General features: G+C 42.6%; 1 protein-coding gene across 1 annotated transcript in view; it reads left to right on the top strand.

Moving 5' to 3' along the window:
- The window catches only part of LOC115390589 (multiple PDZ domain protein), a 37,171-nt gene extending 13,607 nt beyond the window's left edge, over positions 1-23,564 (top strand). Inside the window, exons 19-44 of the mRNA XM_030094500.1 lie at positions 781-904; positions 2,925-3,123; positions 8,315-8,602; positions 10,003-10,197; positions 10,813-10,990; positions 12,084-12,194; positions 12,549-12,614; positions 13,100-13,171; positions 13,685-13,784; positions 14,558-14,766; positions 15,180-15,271; positions 15,345-15,474; positions 15,651-15,743; positions 16,393-16,467; positions 16,587-16,931; positions 17,167-17,250; positions 17,513-17,706; positions 18,869-19,016; positions 19,099-19,170; positions 19,370-19,466; positions 19,619-19,659; positions 20,297-20,419; positions 21,286-21,390; positions 22,627-22,730; positions 22,885-23,008; positions 23,307-23,564. Coding sequence (XP_029950360.1) covers positions 781-904; positions 2,925-3,123; positions 8,315-8,602; positions 10,003-10,197; positions 10,813-10,990; positions 12,084-12,194; positions 12,549-12,614; positions 13,100-13,171; positions 13,685-13,784; positions 14,558-14,766; positions 15,180-15,271; positions 15,345-15,474; positions 15,651-15,743; positions 16,393-16,467; positions 16,587-16,931; positions 17,167-17,250; positions 17,513-17,706; positions 18,869-19,016; positions 19,099-19,170; positions 19,370-19,466; positions 19,619-19,659; positions 20,297-20,419; positions 21,286-21,390; positions 22,627-22,730; positions 22,885-23,008; positions 23,307-23,453 — 3,516 coding nt within the window. The 3' untranslated portion in view covers positions 23,454-23,564. The remainder of the gene's footprint in view (positions 1-780; positions 905-2,924; positions 3,124-8,314; positions 8,603-10,002; positions 10,198-10,812; positions 10,991-12,083; positions 12,195-12,548; positions 12,615-13,099; positions 13,172-13,684; positions 13,785-14,557; positions 14,767-15,179; positions 15,272-15,344; positions 15,475-15,650; positions 15,744-16,392; positions 16,468-16,586; positions 16,932-17,166; positions 17,251-17,512; positions 17,707-18,868; positions 19,017-19,098; positions 19,171-19,369; positions 19,467-19,618; positions 19,660-20,296; positions 20,420-21,285; positions 21,391-22,626; positions 22,731-22,884; positions 23,009-23,306) is intronic.
- The last annotated feature ends 289 nt before the right edge of the window (positions 23,565-23,853 follow it).

Below are 23,853 nucleotides of genomic sequence, written 5' to 3'. Positions count from 1 at the left end.
AAATGATTCATATTCTCCTTGAGTTTAGTGTTAATTTCTCATGACCACATATTACAGTACTAACCTGCTAAGCTAAGTCAATGATATCCCTGTTAAATATTGATTTAAAATAATACACATAGATTCCTGATAAGTAGGCCTCCTGTATTTGGATTAAAATAAGAAAAAAAAATGGTTATATGGAAAATCATGTCTCTATAATCAAAGACAAAGCTGGATACGCTCCTCAGAGGTTACGGCAATCAGCAGAAAAAAGAAAAACAACTTAAAAATCACTGGAAGTAAATAATGATAGAAACGATCCCCGTTCTGTATTGGACTTCAGAACAGAGCAGTAAACCAGCAGCTCTCTTGTCAAGTCCCCATGTTTAATGAAGAGAACTTTATTAGACACTCCGCCTCTATACATCCAGACCAGGACAGTAAATTCTTTTCTATTCTTGGAGCTTTGTATTTGTTAAAAACTGCTGCTGCTCTGGCACCTGTTCCCTCTGTTTGAACGCAGTGTAGCCCCCATATGGCAGCGTCTTGGTGATTACATTACATGCTGCAAAGTACTCCAGTATTCTGTGCAAAGCAGCAGCAAGTTTTAAGACATGTCCTTGAAAAAATAACGCATTCTACCCGACAATTTTATAAACTCATGAAAACTTCCTATCCACAGTGGATTAGATGTGAAAAGTGAAAAGAGATGATGCCTGGGTTTGTAAATCCTCTACATTGATCTCAAACTCTTATTTGACGCTGTACTCTCATGCGCCCTGTTGTGTTTCCTCTCAGGACGCCCAGCTGCGCCATCGCTACGGCATCATGGAAGATGACAATAGGCAGCAAGCCCCACCTCTGCCCCCCCGCACCAGCTTTGAGAGGACAATCACTGTTGTCCGGGGCAACCGTAGCCTTGGTATGTGCTCCATCTTTCTCATGGCGATGGTGTCTTGGTGTGTGTACGTCGCAGGCATGGCGGTAATGACACTGATAGGCGGTGGCGATGACGACTGCCCAGAAGAGGAGTTGTGAATTGATGTGTTTCATCATATTTGAGAAAGGGGAGGATGTCTGTGTGTGTGTGCGTGTGTGTGTGTGTGTGTGTGTGTGTGTGTGTGTGTGTGTGTGTGTGTGTGTGTGTGTGTGCATGTTTTAGTGGCGAGAGAAGAGATTATTTAATAATTTAAAAAAATGTAAAGAAGAAGTTAACACATTTAATGTCAGTCCAAACATGTGTCTATACGTTTTTAATCCTTCGACTGGAGAGTTCATTGTTTGAACTGCTGAAAGCAGGAGTTCTGTATTGGTCTATTCAAACATGACAGGGTGGCTACAGGGTGCACAACCGTCCTGCAGTTTAATGTAAGGGTGCCATGCGAAGCATAGATAAACACACTCGTCTGTATTCTGAAGGAGGGCTCTGACAGGCACCATGCTACTTGTGTGTTTATGTGAAAGTCTGGGACTGTGTAAATGTTCTTAGTTAGAGAAAATGAAGGTTGTTGCCTACAGTCTGTGTATAAATGCATGTTTTTGTTTTTTTTTTTCGTTTTCATCTGTTTAAAACATTTTGGGTCTTTTTGTTGAGATCTTGAATGACACCTGGTTCTTTGGTAATCCACATGTGAAAGGTTTACAAAGCACCCGTTAATGGAAATTTTCAATATATCTAAAGAAAAAGCTTCTGCAGATCCAGAAGTATCAATTGTGTCTACACAGCTTATTATGGAAGATTTTGTATGAGTTGATAGTAGCACGGTGTTTATTTGTGCTACTTTCCTTTTCTCCAATTTTTAGGTGCCATGTATAATGCTATCTGTTATTTTATTTTGATGCCCGATTTTGGAGATGAGATGTACTTACAGTGGGTTGTACGATGTAGTCTGAATGGCTTTCAGAGCAGGTTGTTAAAAAGGGGCTTCAGGGTCTAAAAATGGGTCTTTTTTTCTTGCCTTGCTCACCTTAAACATGACCTATTTAGTTTTGGCTTATTTTTAATTGATGTTAACCTATTGCACTTAAATATTTGATACAAGAAAGAAAAGCATAGACATTTCAGATTATCTATGAATCGTTGTTCAGTGTTCCTTTAGCAGGATTTCTTATAGTAAAATGTATTTTCATGCCTCTGTTACCATAATTCATCATTTTTAGATTTTGAGACATGAATTCCTTTAAAGTTCCTCTGATGTCCTTGAAATGTGTGTCTTCTGTTGGTCCTGTCTGTCCGTAGCCGTGTCTCCACTTGACTGTATTCCAGGCACTATGATTGTATTGTAATTTGAATGTAATATCAAAAAAAAAACAAACAATAAACTATTTATATGATCCAAAATAAGTTCAAAGTCATTTCTTTGACCTTTTTTCAAATTCCGTACGACCATAGTGTTGTGGATGTGCCTCGTCGTGACTTAGCCATGTAGCATGCTAGCGCTCCAGCCCAGTCTGCCTGATTAGTCGCAGGGCTTACTGTCAGCAGTGTTTATGTGTGAGCGTGAGGCGCACGCCAAGGTGTGTGTGATGCTTGATTTACTTGCTTCTGCCTGTTTGCATTAATGAAGTGTTTGTGTAATCCACCTAGTGTCCAAATTAATAATGCCAGAGTCAGGTGTTTGTCCGACTGGCGCGTGCGCCCCCTCTCGTCACCTGCGACCTCTGCCCTTTTTGGGAGCGAACGTGTCCTAATGCGAGCGTGACAATGAAGGATGACGCTGTGTAAATGTCAAGCATGTGTAGCCGTGTTTGTGTGCTAATCTGCCTAGTGTCTGTCTTGATTATGCTGATTATGCCACTGTCGGGTGTTTGTTTGGGCGGCTGTGTGTCTGTCTGGCACGCGGTCAAAGCCGCCTCGGCCAACACTCCACTCACCTGTGCTTGTGTATGCCTGTGTGTGTGTGTGTGTGTGTGTTTATGTGTTTGTGTGTGCGCGTTGGCAGGGATGTCGGTGAGTGCTATCAAGGACGGCTCAGCCATGCTGGTGCGCAGCGTGGTCCAGGGCGGCTCTGTTAGCCAGGATGGCAGGCTGGGGGTGGGGGACACCATCTTGGCCATCAACGGCGAGCCTACCTCCAACCTGACAAATGCCAAGGCCAGGGCCATGCTCCGCAGACACTCTGTCATAGGGCCAGAGATGAGGTGAGCAGACAGCCACTGCCCAACGGCACTGCGGTAATGTGGAGACCTTTAAGCTGAAAACCACACCACTGTTACTGTTAGATCACCATATAACACACACAGATCTTTGACCGTTCTATAGGGTTTGTTTGTACAGTCCACATCACTGTACGTACTGTAACTGCCTCGAGGTCACCTGTTTTCAAGGAGTGAGTGACTGGATGTATAACACTGTCAGTGTCTGCCCAGTAGGTCAAGTACTTTAACCTTCAAGCTGCAGCACGAATCTAGAGAGAAAAAAAAACAAAAAAAACTCATAGATAGGTAATGTGACATGAGACAAGTGAAGTTACAACTCTTAACTACTCACACTTGTGTCTGTGCACGTGTGGGAAAAACCTGAGATATAATTTGATGCAGGAAGCTCATATTCCAGGACACTGTGCAACTGACATCTGACACGCCCATGCTTTGAAATGTACCAGTCCTTCAAGAATGTGGAACATTTCCTATACTTTATTGCAAAACAGTTTTGCATTCTGAACCTCTTCAGTTGCTTTTGTTTCCCCACAGCCTTTGACTTTGTGACAGATCATCTCCCACGTTGACTTTCCGTTTTTCATTAAATTCCTATGTATTTGTTTGATAGTTTCCTCCACCAACCTGTCCACATCAATTGTATCTTATTTGAATTGGTGGAGAAGTCATAATGCACCAAACCCTCATTCAAACCCTCGGTTTGTGTGTGATGTCCCAACACGATTCAGAACGACCACAAAATGTCAAATATACTGTTTTAGCAAGTGATTTTTTCCATCATGAATCTGATCTGATTTTCTGTTTAATCATCATCTAGCTTGTTGAAATCATTCAGTTATTGTGAGTTCCCGCTGTTAACGTTGGTCTATACTTATCGAGCACATCTTATCACTTCAGCAGTGTCAATACACTTCACATCACCCATCACGCTCACCCAAACACTTACGCAATCACACACCATTGAGATCCATCCGGCTCTCTTTGTTTCAATATAATACCTTCGGGGAAACTTTAATTAGGCAGGGCTTTTACGAATGTCGTTTTATCCTATGTGCTTATCCTGCTATGACAAGCCAAATCATCTGCTAATAAAATTAAGGCCTGTGCTGCTAATGGCGTGAAGACAGTGCACATTCACACTGATGTTCGCCTATTCTGGCTCATTAGACCTTGAGTCAGGTTAATGCCAAGTGAAGCCTCCACAAATGAACCACCGAAAATGATAAAGGTGTCACTGGCCGGCTTAATGCAGCAAAACCGTCAGGTCATAGAAATGTCAGTGAAACACCGGCATTCGATACCCACGCAGTCTCCGTAGCACACACACAGCCACGAGCACCTGCTGGAGTGAGTGTTATCAGGATTACAGAAGTAATGAAGTTGAGGCAAAAGGGAGAATTATTTGCAAAAACAACCTAAAGAACAGTAAATCAAATTTCAGATCTTAGTTCTGAACACATAAATCAATAAATCAATGCCTAAAATGTATAATGGCAGTGAAGAGAAAGCATGTTTTAAGGCTAAAAACCTGAGAAGTCCAACTTTGCTGTAAAACCCCAATGGTGTCAGGTGTCTGCCGTTTGTCATGCTTGAGATATATCACTGTCAGTTAAATGGCAAGATTCCTACAGTCACTCTAATAGAGTTTCAGAAGCCCCTCGCAGAGATCAGCCTGAAATGATGTGGTAACTAGACCAAGGCTGCTCTGGAGTAAAAAGCATGTAACAGCCCACTCGAGGTTTTTCCAAGTCACAATTAAAGTAGTAAAGGAAAAAGATTCTCTGGTTCGATTCTCCAGCACGGCTTTAAGCACTGTGACTGATGAACCCCTGACACTGCTCATCTTCCGGCTAATGCCGTCCCGGCGGTGAAGTATAACAGCGGAGAGAGTGACGGCAGCATCATGCTCTGTGAATGCTCTCCAGCGATAGAGGTTGGTGCAGTGGTCACAACTAATGGAAGGATAAATGCAGCCAAATGCAGAGGAGTGCAGAGTACAGGTGACACGAGATTCAGGCAAATGGCTCTTCCCTTTCAGCGTGACTGTAACCCTTGGAAAAGACAGACCAAGCAACACCTGCCACCTTTCACTTCACTCCCGAATCAATTCATATGGATCGAGCGCGACTGGTAGGAAAGTTTCAACAAGACGATCAGAATTCAAATCGTCCAAAATACCTAATAACAGCACAATGTGAATGCGAATTGAAAAAAAAAATCAAGTGTCCTTGAGTGGGCTAACTCTGGCCCAAGGTCAGACCTCATCCCTATAAAACATCTGTGGGGAGACCTGAAGATGGCCGTTGGTGGAAGTTTTCCATCAGAGCTGGCAGAGGTTGAGAGAATCTAACAGGAAGAGTGCGGGAAACTGCCCGAATCCAGGTGTGCAAAGCTTAGATGAGACTTTCTCAAGAACATTTGAAGTTGCATTTGCTTCCAAAGGTGCATTTAGGTCTAATTTAGGAGAATCATTTTGGTTTTTGTACTTGAAATCATCACGTCGATTCCAAAAGATTAGGGACAGATTATATCTAAATAAATTATAGTACATGACACTTTTTCCAGCAGGAAATGAGGCACAAATGTAAGAATGCCTACACACTAAAGAATTATGTGAATTTGTGCATGTGTGTGATGATATAGTGTCCTAAATTTTCTTAAAGCCTTGCATGTTTAAGAATTTGATTTGAGAAAAATAATGCTATCAATCTTTGAAGATTTAGAATTTAGCTGGACGGTAAACACATTCATAGTGGGAAAAGAGCAAATAAAATCAGAACTGGGTAATTTTTCTCATGAGTGTCCTCGATTATGATAATCCTTAGCATTCTTGTAAAGACCATTTCAACTGCATAAATTCAGCTATTTGATCATTCGTTTTCCTGCAGTGCCACGGAACACAATAACCAGACAAAACGTGAAAACATTAAGTTGAACCCATGAACAGTTTTTATTATGTTAATCTTTAAACTCACACAAGTAGCACTGAAATAGGAACCAGAATAAATGGCCGGTTTTCTAGTCGTCTCCTACTTTAAACACTCCAGGGGGTTGAAGTAGGATGTGGGTGGCATTTTTAAATGGAATCCCAATTATTTATTTAGCGGGGTTATTTATATTACAGCCGTGTCTGTGTGCCTCTCTGTCATGTCAGAGTTTAAACAATGTGAGGCCAGAGACTTTAGATTGGGTTAAACGCTGGAAATGTCTTGTGGGAATGCAATCAGCCACTGAAAAAATAATTGACTACTCCTCGCATTTTTTTAGCTCCACCCATGCAGATCTTGACAGTCCGTGTGACTGGAATGAGTGAGTATATGTGTATGTAAACATGGATCCGTGCAGCCCGTCGTCGCAAACACGACCGTCGTCCCCATGACTGCCTTGTTTCAGATGCTGCGGTCATAGCTGACTGAGGCACCACAGTCATGTTAGATTAGATTAGATGATGAAATTTTAAAGATTGCCTGAGGGTAAATTGGCTAAATTATTACTTGTTCCAACATCGGCGGTTAGGGCTCCGCATTGACAGTGCTTGTTTGTCTGATTGGAGATGTGCCCCACCTCCACCACCCCGCCGCCCTGCAAAACACCCACTCGCTCTCTCCCTCAACCTCAGTGTCTCGCTCTTTTTCTCTCCGCTCTCTCGCTCTTACAGGCACACACGCATGCTCACATTCACGCGCACATGCGCCGCCTTTCAATGGTCTAACCTCCAAAAACACCTTTTTCCTGCTATGGGAAATATCTCTGAATAATTCATCACTCATCTCACCTTGAACGGTGTGCTTCGGAATAAAAGAGCGTTTTAAAGAGCCTCTCATAGATGCACACACACACACAAATATGCGCCGCGGATGAACACGCACATGCATTTTGTCTTTCCCTTTCACGTCCGTACACACAACAACAACACACTCATCTGCACACGCTTGCTCACACTGGCTGCTCCTGACAGCACTTCAGACAAACTAAGAGTGAGTGGAGGCAGATGAGTTGCTTTGGCAGCCTCAGAATAAGACACATAGAAGGGTGAGGGCTTGTCACTATCAAACTGCCTCTTTTGAGACGAGACAGGCTGTCCGCATGGCTCAGTCACAACAGCTTAGAGTAAAAGACCACTATATTCAATCTACCACCCTGAAATGAAACAGAGAAATTGGCTCTTTCAGCAGATTCAAACAGCATGACTGCCAGAAGCGCCACACGATGTAACGAGAGGAGAAATGGAAGTGGGAGTGAGGAGGTTTTAATGATGTCCTTGAGATCTTTTCCATCACAGCTTAGAGAGACCTGGGTTTATGCAAAACAAAAACTATTGGATCAAGGGGGGATATTCATACCTAGAGAGCGCTCCATAACTTTCAACAGCAGCCTCTGCAATTGTTAAGAGCAGGATATTGTTATGTAATTTTTAAGTTAAAGATTAAATAATGAGTAAATTAGGGATTGCTGGCAAATAATCATGTTTTTCAATCAGAAATTTCCCCTACAGGGTTTACCACAGCATATCGTCCCCCACCTTCATCCAGTGGTTTTCCTCTGACAGCTCCACCCTCAGCATCCTTTTCCATTTAAATCGTCAACATTTCCAGAGAGAAACTTATGTTGTGCCTCTTGCAGAGTGTTAGAGAAGCTTGAAATCACTCCCACTGTGCTGCTCAGCCTCAAAGACTCCTGGTAGTTTCCACATCTAGCCAAGAGTTTGAAAAAAATGCCTGGGAACCCCATGAAAACACAGCATGCATCATCCAATATTTGTTTTAGTTTCTTTTTCCATGAGCTCAACAAGAAAGACACAATTCATTAATTAGACATCTTTTGTACGTTGTGACAGGAAAAGCCTACCTGTTTATACCTCATTCAAATCGTTGTGTTGTTGATCTTCTCATATCTAATCTTGATAAGACAAAAGAATTAAAATAATTTTCCAGCAATTGCTGTTCCATTTAAACCCTGCTTTGCGATTGTCCTTTTATCTGCTGCAGATCTGATAATCCATTTATCATCCAAAGATATCATTCATTGCCGTTGTCTTTGTTTCTCTTGTTTTGTTTTGCTATTTTACATTCATTTTGGGGAATAGAGAAATTAATGCTGTTTGTTTTTTTACCTGATCCCCTCACTTCTTCACCCTAACCCTAACTCTGACCCCCCCCCCCCCCCCCCCCAGTGTGACCTACGTCCCAGCTCATCAGGTGGATGAGCATCGTGTTCGCCTGTGTCTGCCTCCTCTGGCATCCATCACCACAGACAATGGCTTCACGTCGCCCGCCGTTCCGACTCCCTCGCCGGAGCCCGCGTCGGACCCGAAAAGGTCGTCCAGTCCCCCGACTTCCTCCGCGACAGCGCCGCCGGCCCCAGTCAAATTTAAAGCGGCGGCTTCAGACCCAGCCAGAGTCCGAGCTTCGGCTTCATTCGCGGCTCCTCTCAGAGGTCCAAACACGGACTCAGACTCCAGGTAATATAAGATCCAGAGGTCTCAGCCTATTATTTATGGTCACCTAATCCCTACTCAGGCCCCAGAGTGCAAGATAAACCTGTCTAAGGGTTTATTAGACTTCAAAGCTGGAGCTTTATAACAGGTTGACATGTTCACAGCTGAGAATTCAGACTGGGAAATAGTAATACATTGTAGACTGTGAAATATTGTAACCTTAGGCTTTTGATTTTTGTAGCAGCCATGACTTCATTACTGTAACACATCACTGAGTTATTGAGCAGCTTAAGTCATACTAATGATCTGAGTTATTATCTGACACTTAAGCAATTAAGCATATCCATGAGCAGACAGTGTGTTTCAGTATGCAACCGGCTCAGGCTGAGTCTCTTCCAGTCTGTTTCCTCTTATCCCTTCTTTCTCTGTGGTAAAAGCAAAAGCTTCTCTGAATGTTGAATCTCTGAGTTATATTTAGCTGTTCGCTTATGGATCTCAGTGCTGACTGTCAGCGAAAATGAATTGTTTCGCTTCTGTCTGTCCCTGCTTTCACTCCATCTTCGTGCCTCTGCCTTTCTCCTCCCTCTCTCACTCCCATTTCTCTCTGCAGCCTTTTCTTTACTCTTATCTTTCAATACATTGTCTTTGTCTCTTTCTCTGTGTGTGCCCACATCTGTCTTTCATCTCCCTCTCTCTCTCTCTCTCTCTCTCAGTCATCCGGGTCTGGTCGTTTTCTCGTCACCTCATTTCCCTCCCTCTCCCCACAGCCTGGTACCCCCCCACCCCCACCCCCCCTCCCCTGGCCGCTCTCTTTCAGCCCTGGTGGAGCCATTTGTTCTGCCCTCTTCTGTAACTTAACTGGCTATACGCTCCTGCTGTGCAGATAGCACCACTATCACTCACATCCACGGGCTTATTAAAGCCCTTCACCGTTAAACATATTCATGAAAAATTCTCTCCTTCTCTGCCTCCTTTTTTCCACACTTACACACAGTTTGTATATACACAGTTACTGTATATAGAATATGTGTTAACACACCCATGCAGTAACACACACACACACACACACACACAGGAGCTCACGCACAGTGGCACACAAATACACATCTACATAAAGACGCTACCTTGCTATGACCTCGCTTTCAGGAAAATGTGTATTTTCGGGTCTATTTGCACTTAAATCAGTGCATCTTCTCAAGGCCGACCAGCAAAAGTTGTTTTAGGTCATATGTCTCATGTGTCCAGACTTGAAAAAACGGCAGCGTACTCCAGTATACCGTGCCTGCCGCAGTCATTTTGCCTGTTTATTGTTGTTGCGCTATTCCACACACACACAGTGAATTCTGCAGTTAGTGATTATTTACAATATATGTTAATTTCTGTTGGGGTTTTTTTTTTTTCCCTCCGTGTTTTCTCATTATTAGTTGGAAAATTCCCAAAACTCCACCTCTTAAAAATAAGGGAGAAGAAAAAGACGGAGACACCGTGCAGAAAAAGACTCAAATTACTGTGGATGGGAAAGTCCAAAAGCCTGACGTGGAGATAAAGGTGGATGGAAAAGAAAAAGGAGATGAGGAGCATTATTCTCATGCCACCGATTCCTGGGATCAGCCAAAAAGGTTAGTGAGTCAGTCATCGCTGCAACAATTGTCTCAAGATTTTATTCAGATTTTCCGTTTCCTGCTGGTGTATAAAACTCTACCCATGATGCCCCAGATCCCCTCTGTTCCAGGGGAGGCTTAGCAAAAGCCTTGTGTGTTCAGGTTATGTTCACAGCAGGGGTAGAGCAGCACAGCAGACTCAACACATTCATATTTCTCAGCTTCAGAGAGTGACTCCTCTTCCAGCGTGTATTTATTGCTTTAATAGCTGTGTCCCACTTGGATAAATCACATAAGATGCACTGAATGCAAAAAAAAAAAAAAAAAAAAACAGCTTTTGTGTCTCTTTGGCAGGTATAAAATTCCATTGTTTTGACTTAATCTCAAAAACTCTATCCTCAGCTTTAAGCTGCAGATAGCAAGAGACTGACAGAAGAAAAATATACCCTTTGGATTATTTCTCCTTCTTGTGCATTTTTGCAGCAGCTTTTTAAATTAAGTAGATCCACGTGACGCATATAGAAAAAAAAAAAAAAAAAACATGCATTCATCACTGGGCCTGTATACTGTAAAAAAGGATCTTCTGCTCAACAAAATGTGGAGCTGTTCCCGGCTTTCTGGTGGGTGTTTCAGTGTGCGGCTGACTCGAGCGCCGGGCCAGTCCCTGGGCATCAGTATAATGGGAGGCAGAGGTATGGGCCGAAGACTGAGCAGCGGAGAGATGATGAGGGGAGTCTTCATCAAGCACATCAGCCCCGACAGCCCGGCAGCACTTAATGGCACCCTCCAGACTGGAGACAGGATACTGGAGGTGTGTGTGTGTATGTGTGTCTGTGTCTTGTATGTGTGTGTGTTTGAATAGCAGAGAGAGACTGACAAGAAAATAAGGTGCTGTGTTTTATCACTGCATGAGCTCCTGTGCACACATTGCATACAGTGTATGTGTAATGTGGTGTTGATGGCGTCCCCACTGGATTAAATTCTGATGATTTGATTATATTATATAGTAATGAACCACGCTGTTGTCTGCTAAAACTTATTATAGGTCTATTACTGGTCAAAGGCTAAGTTTCATAGTCATTTTATGATCCAGGGCCTCACATTACCATACAGCTATATCCTCCTCCATTACACAAAATATGCATTTAGTTATTCATGTAATAATCCAAATGACACTTCAGAGCTTCAGATCATTCACTTAGAGGTCAGAAGTTGTGACTAAATGCTCACATCAAACGTCAGAATGTGGAAAATGTGTTGTCAGAATGATTTTTGACTGACGGGGTTAGATGAGTTCACTTAGTTATTTCTGATCTCTTGGGGTTTTCATGCACAACTGTCTACATCGATTATCCAAGAATTCATGAAAAACAAACAAGATCAAGTGTGCAGCAGGAATGCATTATTGATGAGCGGTGCCAGAGGAGAATGGCCTAACTGGTGGAACCTGACAGAAGGACTAAAGGAACTTAGGTGGTAACTCTTTGCCGCGATGCTCAGCACAGCGGCATCAGGATGAGCAGCATGTCCAACTTTGAAACGGATGGGCCACAACAGCAGGAGACCTTGTGAGTTTCCAATCTTGTCAAGCAAGAACAGAAATTAGAGGCTGAAGTGAGCCACAGACTTGTCAAAGCTGGGCAGCTGAAGCCTGGAAAAACATGCCATTCTGCCGTATTAGGGTTGAGCTGTGTGCACAGGATTGTGAGACAAAGGAAAATTGTCAACTGTCAGAACTTTTGCTGGATAATTTCACTGTGGCGCTCTGTCTGAATCAGTCTTTTTTTTTAAAATTCAATATGGATTTATTTTGAATTGCATTGTCTGATTTTTTTTTTTTTTTAAATAGGCAGCAATGTACAATTCTGTCCATGATATCTCACATTGCATTAAATATTTGTAAGGTGTGTGGCGTGGACCTACGAGACGCCAGCCATGAAGAAGCAGTTGAAGCCATCCGCAGGGCTGGAAATCCTGTGATGTTTCTGGTCCAGTCTGGAAAACACAGATCCCAGGTACTGCATATGTTAAAGAAGCACATTAATGCATATTGCAGTGCAGCATATGCCTTGGTATGCATGCATGCATTACATTGGATAGAATATGAATCTCTTAAGGCTGCAGACTCCTTCACGCTGAATTTCAGTATTCAACAAATGCAAAATGAGTGTGCGGTTGGAAAGCCACACTAAAAGTTTCAACAATGTTGTGTGTGGGTGTTTGTAACATCACTATGTCCTCTGGACACAAAGGATACTGTATGCAAGTATATTTGACAAATAATAAAATATATTATGTCACTAACGCGTCTAGGTTTCACAGTTGGATTGATATTCATTTGTCCACTGTGCTTCTTGTTTCGCCCACAGTCTCCTGCTCCCATCAGCCATGAAAGACTGACTCCAACAGCACTGTCCAACTCGCACTGCAGCAAGGTAACGCAGGTTCTCTTGATACTGAAAGCCTTATAGGTGTTGTGCGTCTGAAACACAACTGTGGGAAGTGTGGTGTAAGTTTTTGTTCCCGCCTTGAGCTCTGATCACTGCCCACTTTCCACACAACTTCACATACATTCGAATTTGAAGCTGAATAGCGCCTTACAGAATAAAGGTTTGTGATTATATATATTTTTTACATCATGACAACAGCTATGGTTTCATTGGTTATCAATAAATAAGCTGCAAAATATATTTTTTTTCCTTTGATTTTCTGTTCCTACAAACTTACTGATGTTTAGCTGTGTATGGCTTTAGTGTATTGGGAATGTTCCGTATATGCTACTTTATATATAGAGTGATGAGTCACGAACACCTACACAGCAATCCAAAAAGTACGCTCAAAGAGGCTTTTTGAGAGGTAGATGTCTGCTTTTTCAGCAGTGTGTATAGAACTATATCTGTGTTTCCCTCCATGATCCCAGGAAACAGAGAATCTCAGTGGCCTCTTCCTTAGTTTCTCCCCAGCAAACCCCTTTACACCCACCCCCTTTAAGGTCGGTAACTTTGTGTGTGTGTGTTTGATTGTACACGTGTACATGTGTGGGTTTGTGTGTGTGTGTGTATATCTTTGCATGTGTTACACAGCTTTGCATTTGCATCGAGCCCACTTCCCAAAAACTTAATTAACGTGCATATTTTCTGATAGAACCCTCGTAGTTCAAAGTCCCTTGCAGATACCTTGTTTGTTTAAACCCTTTGTTTTTCCCTTTGATGGAGACGCATATCTCTGAATAGACAGTACATCCTTTTGAAGTTATTTTTCCTGTACACTTGTAAGTTTGTTCCAAAATAATGCATGATTCTGGTCATCTTTCATGTTATTTTTAGCTGACATTAAAACTGCGTTCATTAATTCATCCTGTTCGTCAGGTTTTTTTTTTTTTCTTCCCCCCCGACTGCTTCATCAAAACTACTGAACAGGCCTCAGGGGTAGTCCAACTCACGCCCGAAGGACCCCTGAGGCATCCCAAACTCTGCCTGTTCAATAATGCAAACCCTCTCCCAAGGTACCATCCCCAACGTCTGATAGGACGGATCGGCGAAGCCCCATAAATGTCACAGCAGCGATCTCCGCAACACCTGAAGACGGGGATGACACCGGCAGGAGTAAGTCCACATCATAAAGACGTCACAGAGATATACTGAGAGATCCTCCAAGGCCCAGAGGAACAGTAGATTTTGCAGCAAGCCAGAGTCTCAAGAAAAGTTGTAGTACTGATAAAAATGTCTCCTAGCCTTTGCTGCTGGCGGTATCCAGAACATCATTCTGTCAAATTCTTATCATGTCATTCACATATGATGGCAGCTTCTCACACACAGATTTATTGCATGTGTGACTTCTGGGTTTTGAAAAGAAGTGAAACTTTCCTCTCTTCTTTGGCAGGAATAAACGTTATTTAAATTTCACCTGTCTGTCTGATTTGCTCAGTGCCCTTATTGCCCTGTGGAGTTGTCTTGTAAACAACCAAAGTTTCTGTTTACATTTCATGTTGCTCATTGAAATTCACACTGTGTATCCTTGAGGTCTAACAAGCACTCATTCTTTTCTGCATTTCTTTCCTTTTTGCAAAGGGGATTTTTCTTTTTCTCAAACCTGTATTGTTTACAGAATATGTTTGCCAACGAGCAACCTTCCTTCCTCCTCAGTGCCTTTGTCGGCCCGCTATCTGTAGATCACTGGAATAACGTCAAACTGTTGGCAGGAAAGTGTAATGAGCCCGTGTGCACATGTCCTTGAGTTACTGTGTGCAGAGTCAAGAGTGACTCCACAGGGCAGCAGCGTCTGCTTATCTGTACAGTCACACAAAAACTAGTATTCCTGCATCGTCCAGCACAGAAGATTTGAACACCCATGTTCTAACCCATCATGTCTCCTCCAGAAAAGATGTTGGAGCGCTATGGCAGTCTGTCTGGACAGCTCCAGATGATCGAGCTGGAGAAGGACCCGGCGGCTCACGGCCTGGGGATCAGCCTGACGGGGAACAAGGACGGCTCCCGAGCCCGCATGAGTGTGTACGTGGCGGATGTAGACCCTCGAGGACCGGCTGGGTTAGACGGAAGGATACAGGTTGGGGACGAGCTACTGGAGGTAAGGGAAGGAGCGAATGAGGAGATCAAGAGATAATTAGTTAGCAAGGTAGAGACCTAAAAATTAACGGAGTGAGATTTAAGAATAGGGAGACAAAATGTCCAATTCAGGAATGAAAGAGGCTGGAGAATAGCAGTGGGCTTGTGGGCTGGAGGCATCAGTGAATAGAGATTGTTCAGCACCTTCACAGTAGACTTATCATACAAATTACCATTTGAAGGATGGTTGGTGCTGGCCCAGTTTTTTTTTTTTTTGCGATGAGCAATCGCCTGTGAGAGATGAGAAAGATGAGGAGCACCTTGTAACGGGGTGGGGAGGATGTGAAGGCGGGAAAATAGTGTGGAAATTAATGAAATAAAAGAGGATTTCTAAGGAGTACATGATTTTTTTTTTTTTTTTTTTGTCTCATCTAGATTAACGGTCAAATTTTATACGGCCGGAGTCACCAAAATGCTTCCACCATCATCAATAATGCCCCGTCTAAAGTCAGGATCATTCTCATCAGGTAACGTGGACGTTCTGTGGCTTTTGCACAAACTTTGACCTCCCTGCTGCCTGCTGACTGATCGTTCTTCTAGAAACAAGGCGGCTCCCGGTGAAACACGGGTGGGCCTGAGACAGGAATGTGAGGACACGGTCGACTTCCAGACAGACGCCGCCCAGTCTGAAGGATTATCCCGAGGAGTTGAGCATATCACCCTGCCCCAGGTACAGTCCTGGGTTCAAACACTCCCCTCCACTTGTGGATCATTTCTAATTGATGCAAAAACACAACATGGAAATCACTATGAATATGAGCACAAATATGGTTCGATTATTTACTTATGTGTGCTTAGAGGCCAACAGGATAGCCTCATGGTTTCTTTCCTCGACTCTGTCTCCAGGATCGAGTGGGTCTGGGTCTTTGCCTGGCTCAGGACGGGTCCAGGGAGGGGCTGGTGGTCCGGTCCCTCATCCAGAACGGCACTGCCAGTAAGGTGTGACAATCATCTGCACCATTTCCATTCTCTGTCTTCAGTGTTGGGATAAATAAGTTTTTTAAACATGGATTCAATGTTGCATTTGGCACCGTAGAAATAAAGCTGAAAGCTTCATTTGATTCATTCATTATTTGTGAAATGGTGATTTTATAGATATGGTCTTTTGCCTGGTTCTTATACGAACAGATACTTTGGTTTCTTAGGATTTTAGCCATTTTATGAGCAGAAATCATCTTCATCATTACATTCTTGATTGTTTTTAGCACATGTGACACATTTCATCTCATTTTTAACCTTTTGCAACATCTGTATCTGTTACGGCTCAATATAACTCAGGTTGTCATAATCATGATCTGTCAGAATGAGGAGGCGATCATGAATTCCACATTACTGAAGGGTTCATGCTGTTGTGGTCTGATGTGAAGGCTGTACTGTATTGGTAATTTACTCTAAATTTAAAACAGATTAACCTTCAAATGACAATTGCTGTGATTTAAAGTAGTGTCGTCATGTACTAATAAGCTTTCATGTACAGCCTGAGGCAACAGTTATTCGGATATTTTTCCTCAGGGTGCGTTTGATTTATTATCTCGCCTCCCCTCAATATTCCCTCACAAACATTTTTTATTAATGATTCTATATGCAGGATGGGAGAATAAAGGTTGGAGATAAAATTCTCGCAGTGGGTGACGAACCTTTATGTGGACTGTCAGTGGACAAGGTTCAAATGCATCCACACACACGCACGCGCGCACACACACACACACGTTTTGTGCAATATGCTCCTCAAGGTCACGTTGATTTAATGATTTATGAGTCCCCTGTCTTCTTTGTATTCAGGTGTCCAGTTTGATTCTCAAACACCAGGTCACTGTCAAGCTTTCCATCAGCCGTTCCAAGAGTCTCTCTCCCCCCTCTCCTCTCCCCGTCCCCGCAGCGCTCTCCCAGCCGTCCTCACCGTGTCCTTCGTCCTCCCTCCTCCCCCCGGCCTCCTCCCCCTCCCCCGCGTCCCTCAGTACCTCGCAGACCTCTCCAATTGAGCAGTCTGATTGGCTTGGATCTTTGCCTACGACCTCTGACCCCCTGAGCTGTCCAGTGGCCGCTGGAAGAGAAACTACCATTGAGATTTGTAAAGAAAATGTTGGCCTTGGCCTCAGCATTGTTGGAGGGTGCGACACTCTGCTGGTAAGAATAACCGTTCGAATCCACCGGATGAACATCTCATTGATAAATTAGGCCATTTGTTGATGAAATGCAAAACAATTCTATGAGGAATCGGAAGTCTTTATTTAGTTTATATTGAATATCTTCTAAATAAATGAGCTTTACAGCTTAACATTAAGCATTTGATGTGTCTCTGTATGCAAATGATAAAGATTGGAGTAAATCAGCTGTGATTTTTTTTTAAATTGTACACCAGGGGGCAGTAATAATCCATGAAGTAAATGATGGAGGAGCAGCACAAAGAGATGGGAGACTGCAAGCCGGGGACCAGATATTAGAGGTATGATTCTAATGTGTCCATTCGTCCATCCATCCATCTGTCTATGCCTTGTCAATGCATCTTTTGTATTTCTTTCTTTATACATAAAGCACTTTTTCATCTGAATGGTTTAAAATTAAGTGACAATTCATGTGTGACAAGAAAATATTGAGTGTTTTCTACCCAGTAAAGGTCATGAATTTGTATTTTCTGAATATTAAAGTGGTTGATCGCTGCACATTTCTCGCTCGTGCACTGTAAACCCTTCCTCATCGCCGTCCAGGTAAACGGCATCGACCTGCGGCAGGCCACTCACGACGAGGCCATCGCGGTGCTGCGGCTCACCACCCAGCGCGTTCAGCTGTGTGTTTTCAGACACCAGGAGGCCTACAGGGAGGAGGACCTTTGGGACGTCTTCAGCCTGGAGCTGAAGCCTCGACCTGGAGAAGGACTGGGATTTACTACTGTGGGAAAAAGGTACAGTCGTGCTGCTGCTCAACCAGAACGTTACCGTTTCAATGTTCACAGCCGAAAAACATGTCAACACTTATTTACTCTATTAATCTGATATTGTGGTTCCAACCCTGAGCGATGTAAAGACATAATATGTGAATAAATAAGCATTTGTGAAAGTTCTTAATCACATTCAACCCAACAAACATTTAGATTGCAGAGATTTTCCCTGGAAACTGTAAGGAGGTTGATTATGAGTTTAGCATGGGATTACAGACAAACACACCACCTGGTTTCTGACAAACAAGTGAGGAATAGACTATGCATTCTGTGACTGCACATTTTTTAGCAAGTAGTTTATTCTGAAGCAAATCAAATCAGGTCAGTTTGGCTTGGTCATATATTTTGGAAGACATGTCTTTACCCAATCGGCTCATGCTGCTCTCTCAAACAGTCTGGCTGATCAAACTAAATGATGGACAGCTACAGATATTTTAAAGTCCAGTGAACCTGGTTCTGTTTGCTTTGTGATGCCTCCTCCCTGAGTGAATGAGAACTTTGCTACTTTATTACTTTACTTCATCCTGGATAGAACTGTTACAAGAAAGGGTTGCTGTTTATAGATAATACTTCTCAGTGAGAGAGTGCACATTGTTGGCTAAATAATCATGTCTTTACAATCAAATTAATCTTGCAGGCTATGTGCGGGTGTGGAACTCGTGAATTTTCCAGTGCAATGCATGAGTTGAGTTTTAATTTATTTCAGAATTGTATTCACAATGCTGTATTTTCAAGGTTGTTGAAAGGTTGTCAGCGCAGTCTTATGAAGCTCTCTTATAAAGCACGTAAACAAATAATTGTAAATGTAATCTTTATAAAGTCATTAAAAGAAGAAAGTAGAGCTACATATGTTACATGTTCAAGAAATGTGGAGCATGAAGTTGTTATTGGAAAATACGGTGAATGACGTTGACTAAAATTACACACTGAAGTGGAATAATAACCATAAAGGTTTTGGAAGCAGACCACAGGGTCACAGGACACGTGACGCATACGGCGCCATACAGCTTCATGTATTCCCACAATCAAGTGTGACATTATGCTAAACAGCAGGCCAACAGGTCACCTCATTTATTCCACAGGCGTGGAGCAGATGTAGTTTTTGACCTCTGTTTTCTTTCAACAGTAATGACACGGGCATCTTTGTGTCAGATATCATCAGAGGAGGCGTAGCAGATTCAGATGGCAGGCTGTTGCTAGGTGACCAGATCCTGTCAATCAACGGGGAAGACGTCCGTGCCGCTTCGCAGGAGCATGCAAAGACACTTCTGCAGGTGCGAGACGTTGCTGCTTCCGCACGCAGAGTCCGTAAACCAATGAGGAGTAGTTGACTCAAGATGTCCCCTTTGCCCTCAGAGCTGCAGCGGACACGTCCAGCTGGAGGTGGCACGCTTTAAAGCCGGGGTGCAGTATTCACAGCGCAGTCAGGTACACTGTTCCCGTCCATCTCTGTGTCTTATCAATGAAAAAAGAAATCCCCAGAGTGTTTTATGGTAATGGTATCTTTAATTCTATTTATAGATTGATGTCAGTTATCTTCGTTTGTACCTGGATTATTGCTGTCCTGCACTTTTTTAACATCAGTACTTTGTGAACCTAGGAGTACTTTAAGTTGTGTTTTATCCAGAGCGAAGACTCTGACTGTTCAACGCTGACCCCCTCAAGTGGATGCGATGCTGTTTTCAGCCACCAGAGGGAGACAGATAACAAAACATGGAGAAACAGTGAGGAGCACTTTAGTAACTTGACCAGACTTGACTGAAAACAATATTTTTCTGTCTTTAATGCAGTTTACTATCAGTAAAATGTGCTTTAACCAGGAAGAAATAAAATTTGAATATTCAACCTTTGTTTTTGTTTTTTTTTTTTTTTGCAGCATTACAAGACCTCAACATCAGAAAAGTAATCATTCACAAGGTAAGACAGTTGGCTTTTAATAGCTAAATGTGTTCATAGGTACCCCACTGTATAGACAGCAGGGGCTTTCTAATGTCTTCCTAAAGCCAGAAACTACACACTAAAAAGATTCTACTTGAAGAAGAGAAATCCAAGTTAGAAATGTAGGTTTCAATTTAAGCAGCTTTGCACTCTCATCCCACAGCATTGATTTGGATATACATATTTAAGATGTTACCCATCAAGAGTGAAACACTCATGAATAACTCCCAGCTCTTACGCTGCTCATACTTTTTCTCAAACATAGTAATAACTTTTGTTTGAGTTCTTGACTTTCTTATGAAATCTGAAATAAAGGATGCTATTTTTACCTCCTGTTGAAATCCACGGACAATGATATTGGCTTTTATTCGGAACGTTATCCACAGTCTGTATATATAACCATGAAACTACAGCACCAGTTTGCTGTATTTGCACTTTATCTACATCTAAAAATAAACATATGGGTCAGACATGTCAAGTGTTCGATGTCATAATGCCATGTCCTCGATTAGCCATGTGACTGCCTCGTATTGTCTAACATGATCCATAATGTGTGTGTGTGTGTGTGTGTGTGTGTGTGTGTGTGTGTGTGTGTGTGTGTGTGGTATCACTGCAGGGTCCATGTGACTCCCTGGGCATCAGTGTAGCTGGAGGAGTGGGCAGTCCCCATGGCAACGTTCCTCTTTTTATCGCTACCATGGATACCGATGGACTGGCTGCCAAAACACAGAAATTACAGGTGGGGAGAACCGTGTGCACCCGCCTGTGGACTTCCTTGATCGTGTCCATAAGCTGCCAACTCTCACACTTTACAGCTCATCCTACACTTTGTAAGGAAAATGTTGTTTTCTGAGTGTTCGGAGTAACAGGAGTAATATTTATTCTTTAGGTGTCTGTCGCCAGATAAAAGTCAGTTGAAAGGCTGATTTGAGTTGAACTCCTCCTGATTTATCTACTCTTTTGAAATGGAAACGAGGACAACTCATTCTCATAAACTTTGCCGTCAGTTAATCCCAAAAACTTGAACTGAATTAGAGATGTGAAAAAAAAAACTCTCTTTCTGAACTCTTCTAAAAAAAAAAAAAGTTATGTGCATGTTTAACATTCCTTCAGTTCTGGTCACCAATTAATGAAAATCAGCGATGTGATCAGGTTTCCTTGTTTTTTTTTATCTCTCCTTTATGTTAGTTACTCGTTTGTTTATTGTGTGAACATTGTGGTGTATCGCTACGATCGCCGAGATAACATCTCCTTTGAAGAGAAGAAAATTGAGAAAAAGAAGATATAATATACATTTTAACTATTCTGAAATTGTAGTATAAAGCACGCCAGCATGTATTATATTTGAGGCGTCGATTAGGGAAGAAATGAAGACACTTCACATGTTCGCTCAGGAAATAGATCATTACAAGCACTAATGAGGATGAGGACAGCGCGCTTATGAGAAGACGTCTCGAGAGATTAACTATAAACCTGTACACATGTTCTGGAAAGAGCAAAGCAATATAATGTGTGCGTGTGTGTGTGTGTGTGTGTGTGTGTGTGTGTGTGTGTGTGTGTGTGTGTGTGTGTGTGTGTGTGTGTGTTTGTGTGTGTGTCATCCAGACAGGTGACAGGGTCCTGAGTATCAACGATGTGTCCACTGAGGGAATGACTCATGCCCACGCTGGATCTCTGCTGAAGAACAGCACAGGAACCATCAGTCTGCAGGTAGTGTCACACACACACACACACACACACACACATACTGTGGTTAATATGTAATCCCTGAGAGGCAGTAAATCTCCCAGCAATAACACCACTGAGATTTTCTTCCATGTTGTTTGAGACTGTCTCATACTCTGCTTCCTGCGACCCTGTGGCTATGTTTCTTAAAAAAGAAAAAAAAATCAATGTGTTGTTGACTTTCTTACATGTAATACAGTCAGTTCAAACACAAATATTTAACAAGCCAAAATACTTATTTTAATTTATATTTTGCAATATCCCGATTCAGAATTAAGGTTGGTGGCCTTTCTGTTCTGAGTCTGCATGTTCTACCTGTGTGAAGGCTGGTTTTACCTGTGGGATTTGGGTCAGGTGTACCCTGCCTTCACTCACAGTTTCGACTTCGACTTCAAGAGACCAGGAAACCAGGAAACATGTAATGCAATTAAAAGTCAATATCTCTTACAAAAAAAAAAAAAAAAAGAAAACTATGCCTGACAATACAAAATACACATCCGTCCTCCAGCCAGACACTGCTTGAGCCCCTGGACAACCAGATCAATACAATATACAGTATGTCAGCTTACTCAAACATAATTAAATTGAAACTGAATGGCACAATATGTACTAAAATGCAATTGAAAGAAGAGAAAAGTAACATTTATATCTTCACAGTATCACAAACCGCAGCAACAGTTTGCCAATTGTGATCGGTAAAATACAGGTATTCTGAAGATGAACAGATCAGAGACTGACAGCTCAGCTCTCTGAACAATGTTCCAGGAATAGGGACTATTTAAAGCCAGAGTGGGACGTACCGAGCAGGGGGAATACCTGAATCATGATGGCATTATGACTGGAGATATAAATATCTGGTTGGTTATAAACATAAATTTATTGAAATTGTAAATGACATGAAGATGATATAGACATAACAGTGTTAGTGATCGTTTTAGACACTCTGTCCTCTCTCCCAGGGCTGTGAGCAAAAAAATGTCTTTTTTTTTAATCATCTGGACGGAGCTGTTTTTTAATGCGGTTTCCAGCAGCTTGTTGTTCAGAAACTGAAGTGTTTAATGTGTGAGTTTTGTCCCAAAAAGACCTAAAGTTTAGTTTCCACCTCAATATATGACATTCCTCTGCTCTTGCAGAATATTTATCCACCTGTGGTTCGGTTTTGGTTCCAAGTTCAGCGTGGAGTTATGGTTGATGATGAGAAATGTCTGTGTTTCTGTCCAGGTGGCGCCGGGCTCCTGGGGTTGGAGCATGCAGGAGCAGAGTGAAATACATGCCAGGTCCTTAACCCAGCCCAGCAGCCTCACCTGGACTCACAACAACCTTTGGTAAGCGTCGCTTTCAGTGTTTTATCTGTTTACGTGTGACTCAGAACCCAGAACTTTATTGCAGAGCCTCAGCCTGGCATGTTTAATTGTATTAAACTGAAATAAGACGAGAGCAGGAATGTACTCTTTAACACTGACTGTTTCTTCCCCGCAGCGCTCGCATGTATAAGACCATCACTCTTGACAGAGGCTCCTCAGGCCTGGGCTTCAGCATCGTAGGGGGCTTTGGCAGCCCTCATGGAGATCTACCCATCTACATCAAAACTATTTTCAGCAAGGTGAGAAAACACTGGCCAGACAGATTGCCTGGTTTCAAGGTTGAAAGGAGTAGTTAACGGAATTCAACGACATATTTCACTGATTCTTATTTCAGCAGCATTAAAGATACATTTCCACTGTGGAGAATAATATTACAGTGCATTATAAGTTACTTGATATCGTGGCCTTTTACTTTATTCTGACTGAATCAGTCACTCACACCAGGATTGTTCTGCTCCGGCTCCATTTGTCTGAGCATGTCGTCATGCCGGTGTAGCGGGTCTGTGATCTCTGGCGGATGATCTTTCTTCTCCGCAGGGGGCGGCCATGGAGGACGGCAGGCTGAAGCGTGGAGATCAAATCATCGCTGTGAACGGACACTGCCTGGAGGGCGTGACTCATGCTGAAGCCGTGGACATCCTGAAAAAGACCAAAGGCACCGTCGTCCTCACTGTGCTCTCCTGAGCTCTGCCCCACTGAGGCCCATTTTGATTACATCTCACCAAAAAAAAGCCCTGAAGGGATGGAGCCGCTTCTTTTGGAACTGCTTCACACAGACTTGAGGAGGCCAAGACGGCGAGATAGAATGGAAGACGTCTTCATTTAATCATTAGAATGATAATTACTTAGTCCCCTGCTACTAGGGGAAGCTACCTCTAACTGCAAACACGTCTTGGATGTGTTTACATGTATGCAGTATTTCTGGTCTGACCACACATTCACATGGATTTCTTCATTTTCACACGTATTTGTGACGAAGCGTTGTTGAAGAATGACCACAGAAGAGATTAATAGAATCAAAGTGCAGCAGGAAATACAAAAAGATAGATAGATAGAATTATGGAAGAAGCTTCTTTATGATATA

This window comes from Salarias fasciatus, chromosome 6 (genome assembly GCF_902148845.1).
Source record: "Salarias fasciatus chromosome 6, fSalaFa1.1, whole genome shotgun sequence".
In the NCBI taxonomy this organism is placed as follows: Eukaryota; Metazoa; Chordata; class Actinopteri; order Blenniiformes; family Blenniidae; genus Salarias; species Salarias fasciatus.
The sequence above is the reverse complement of the archived record's forward strand: the minus strand, read 5'-3'. Positions and strand labels throughout refer to the sequence as shown.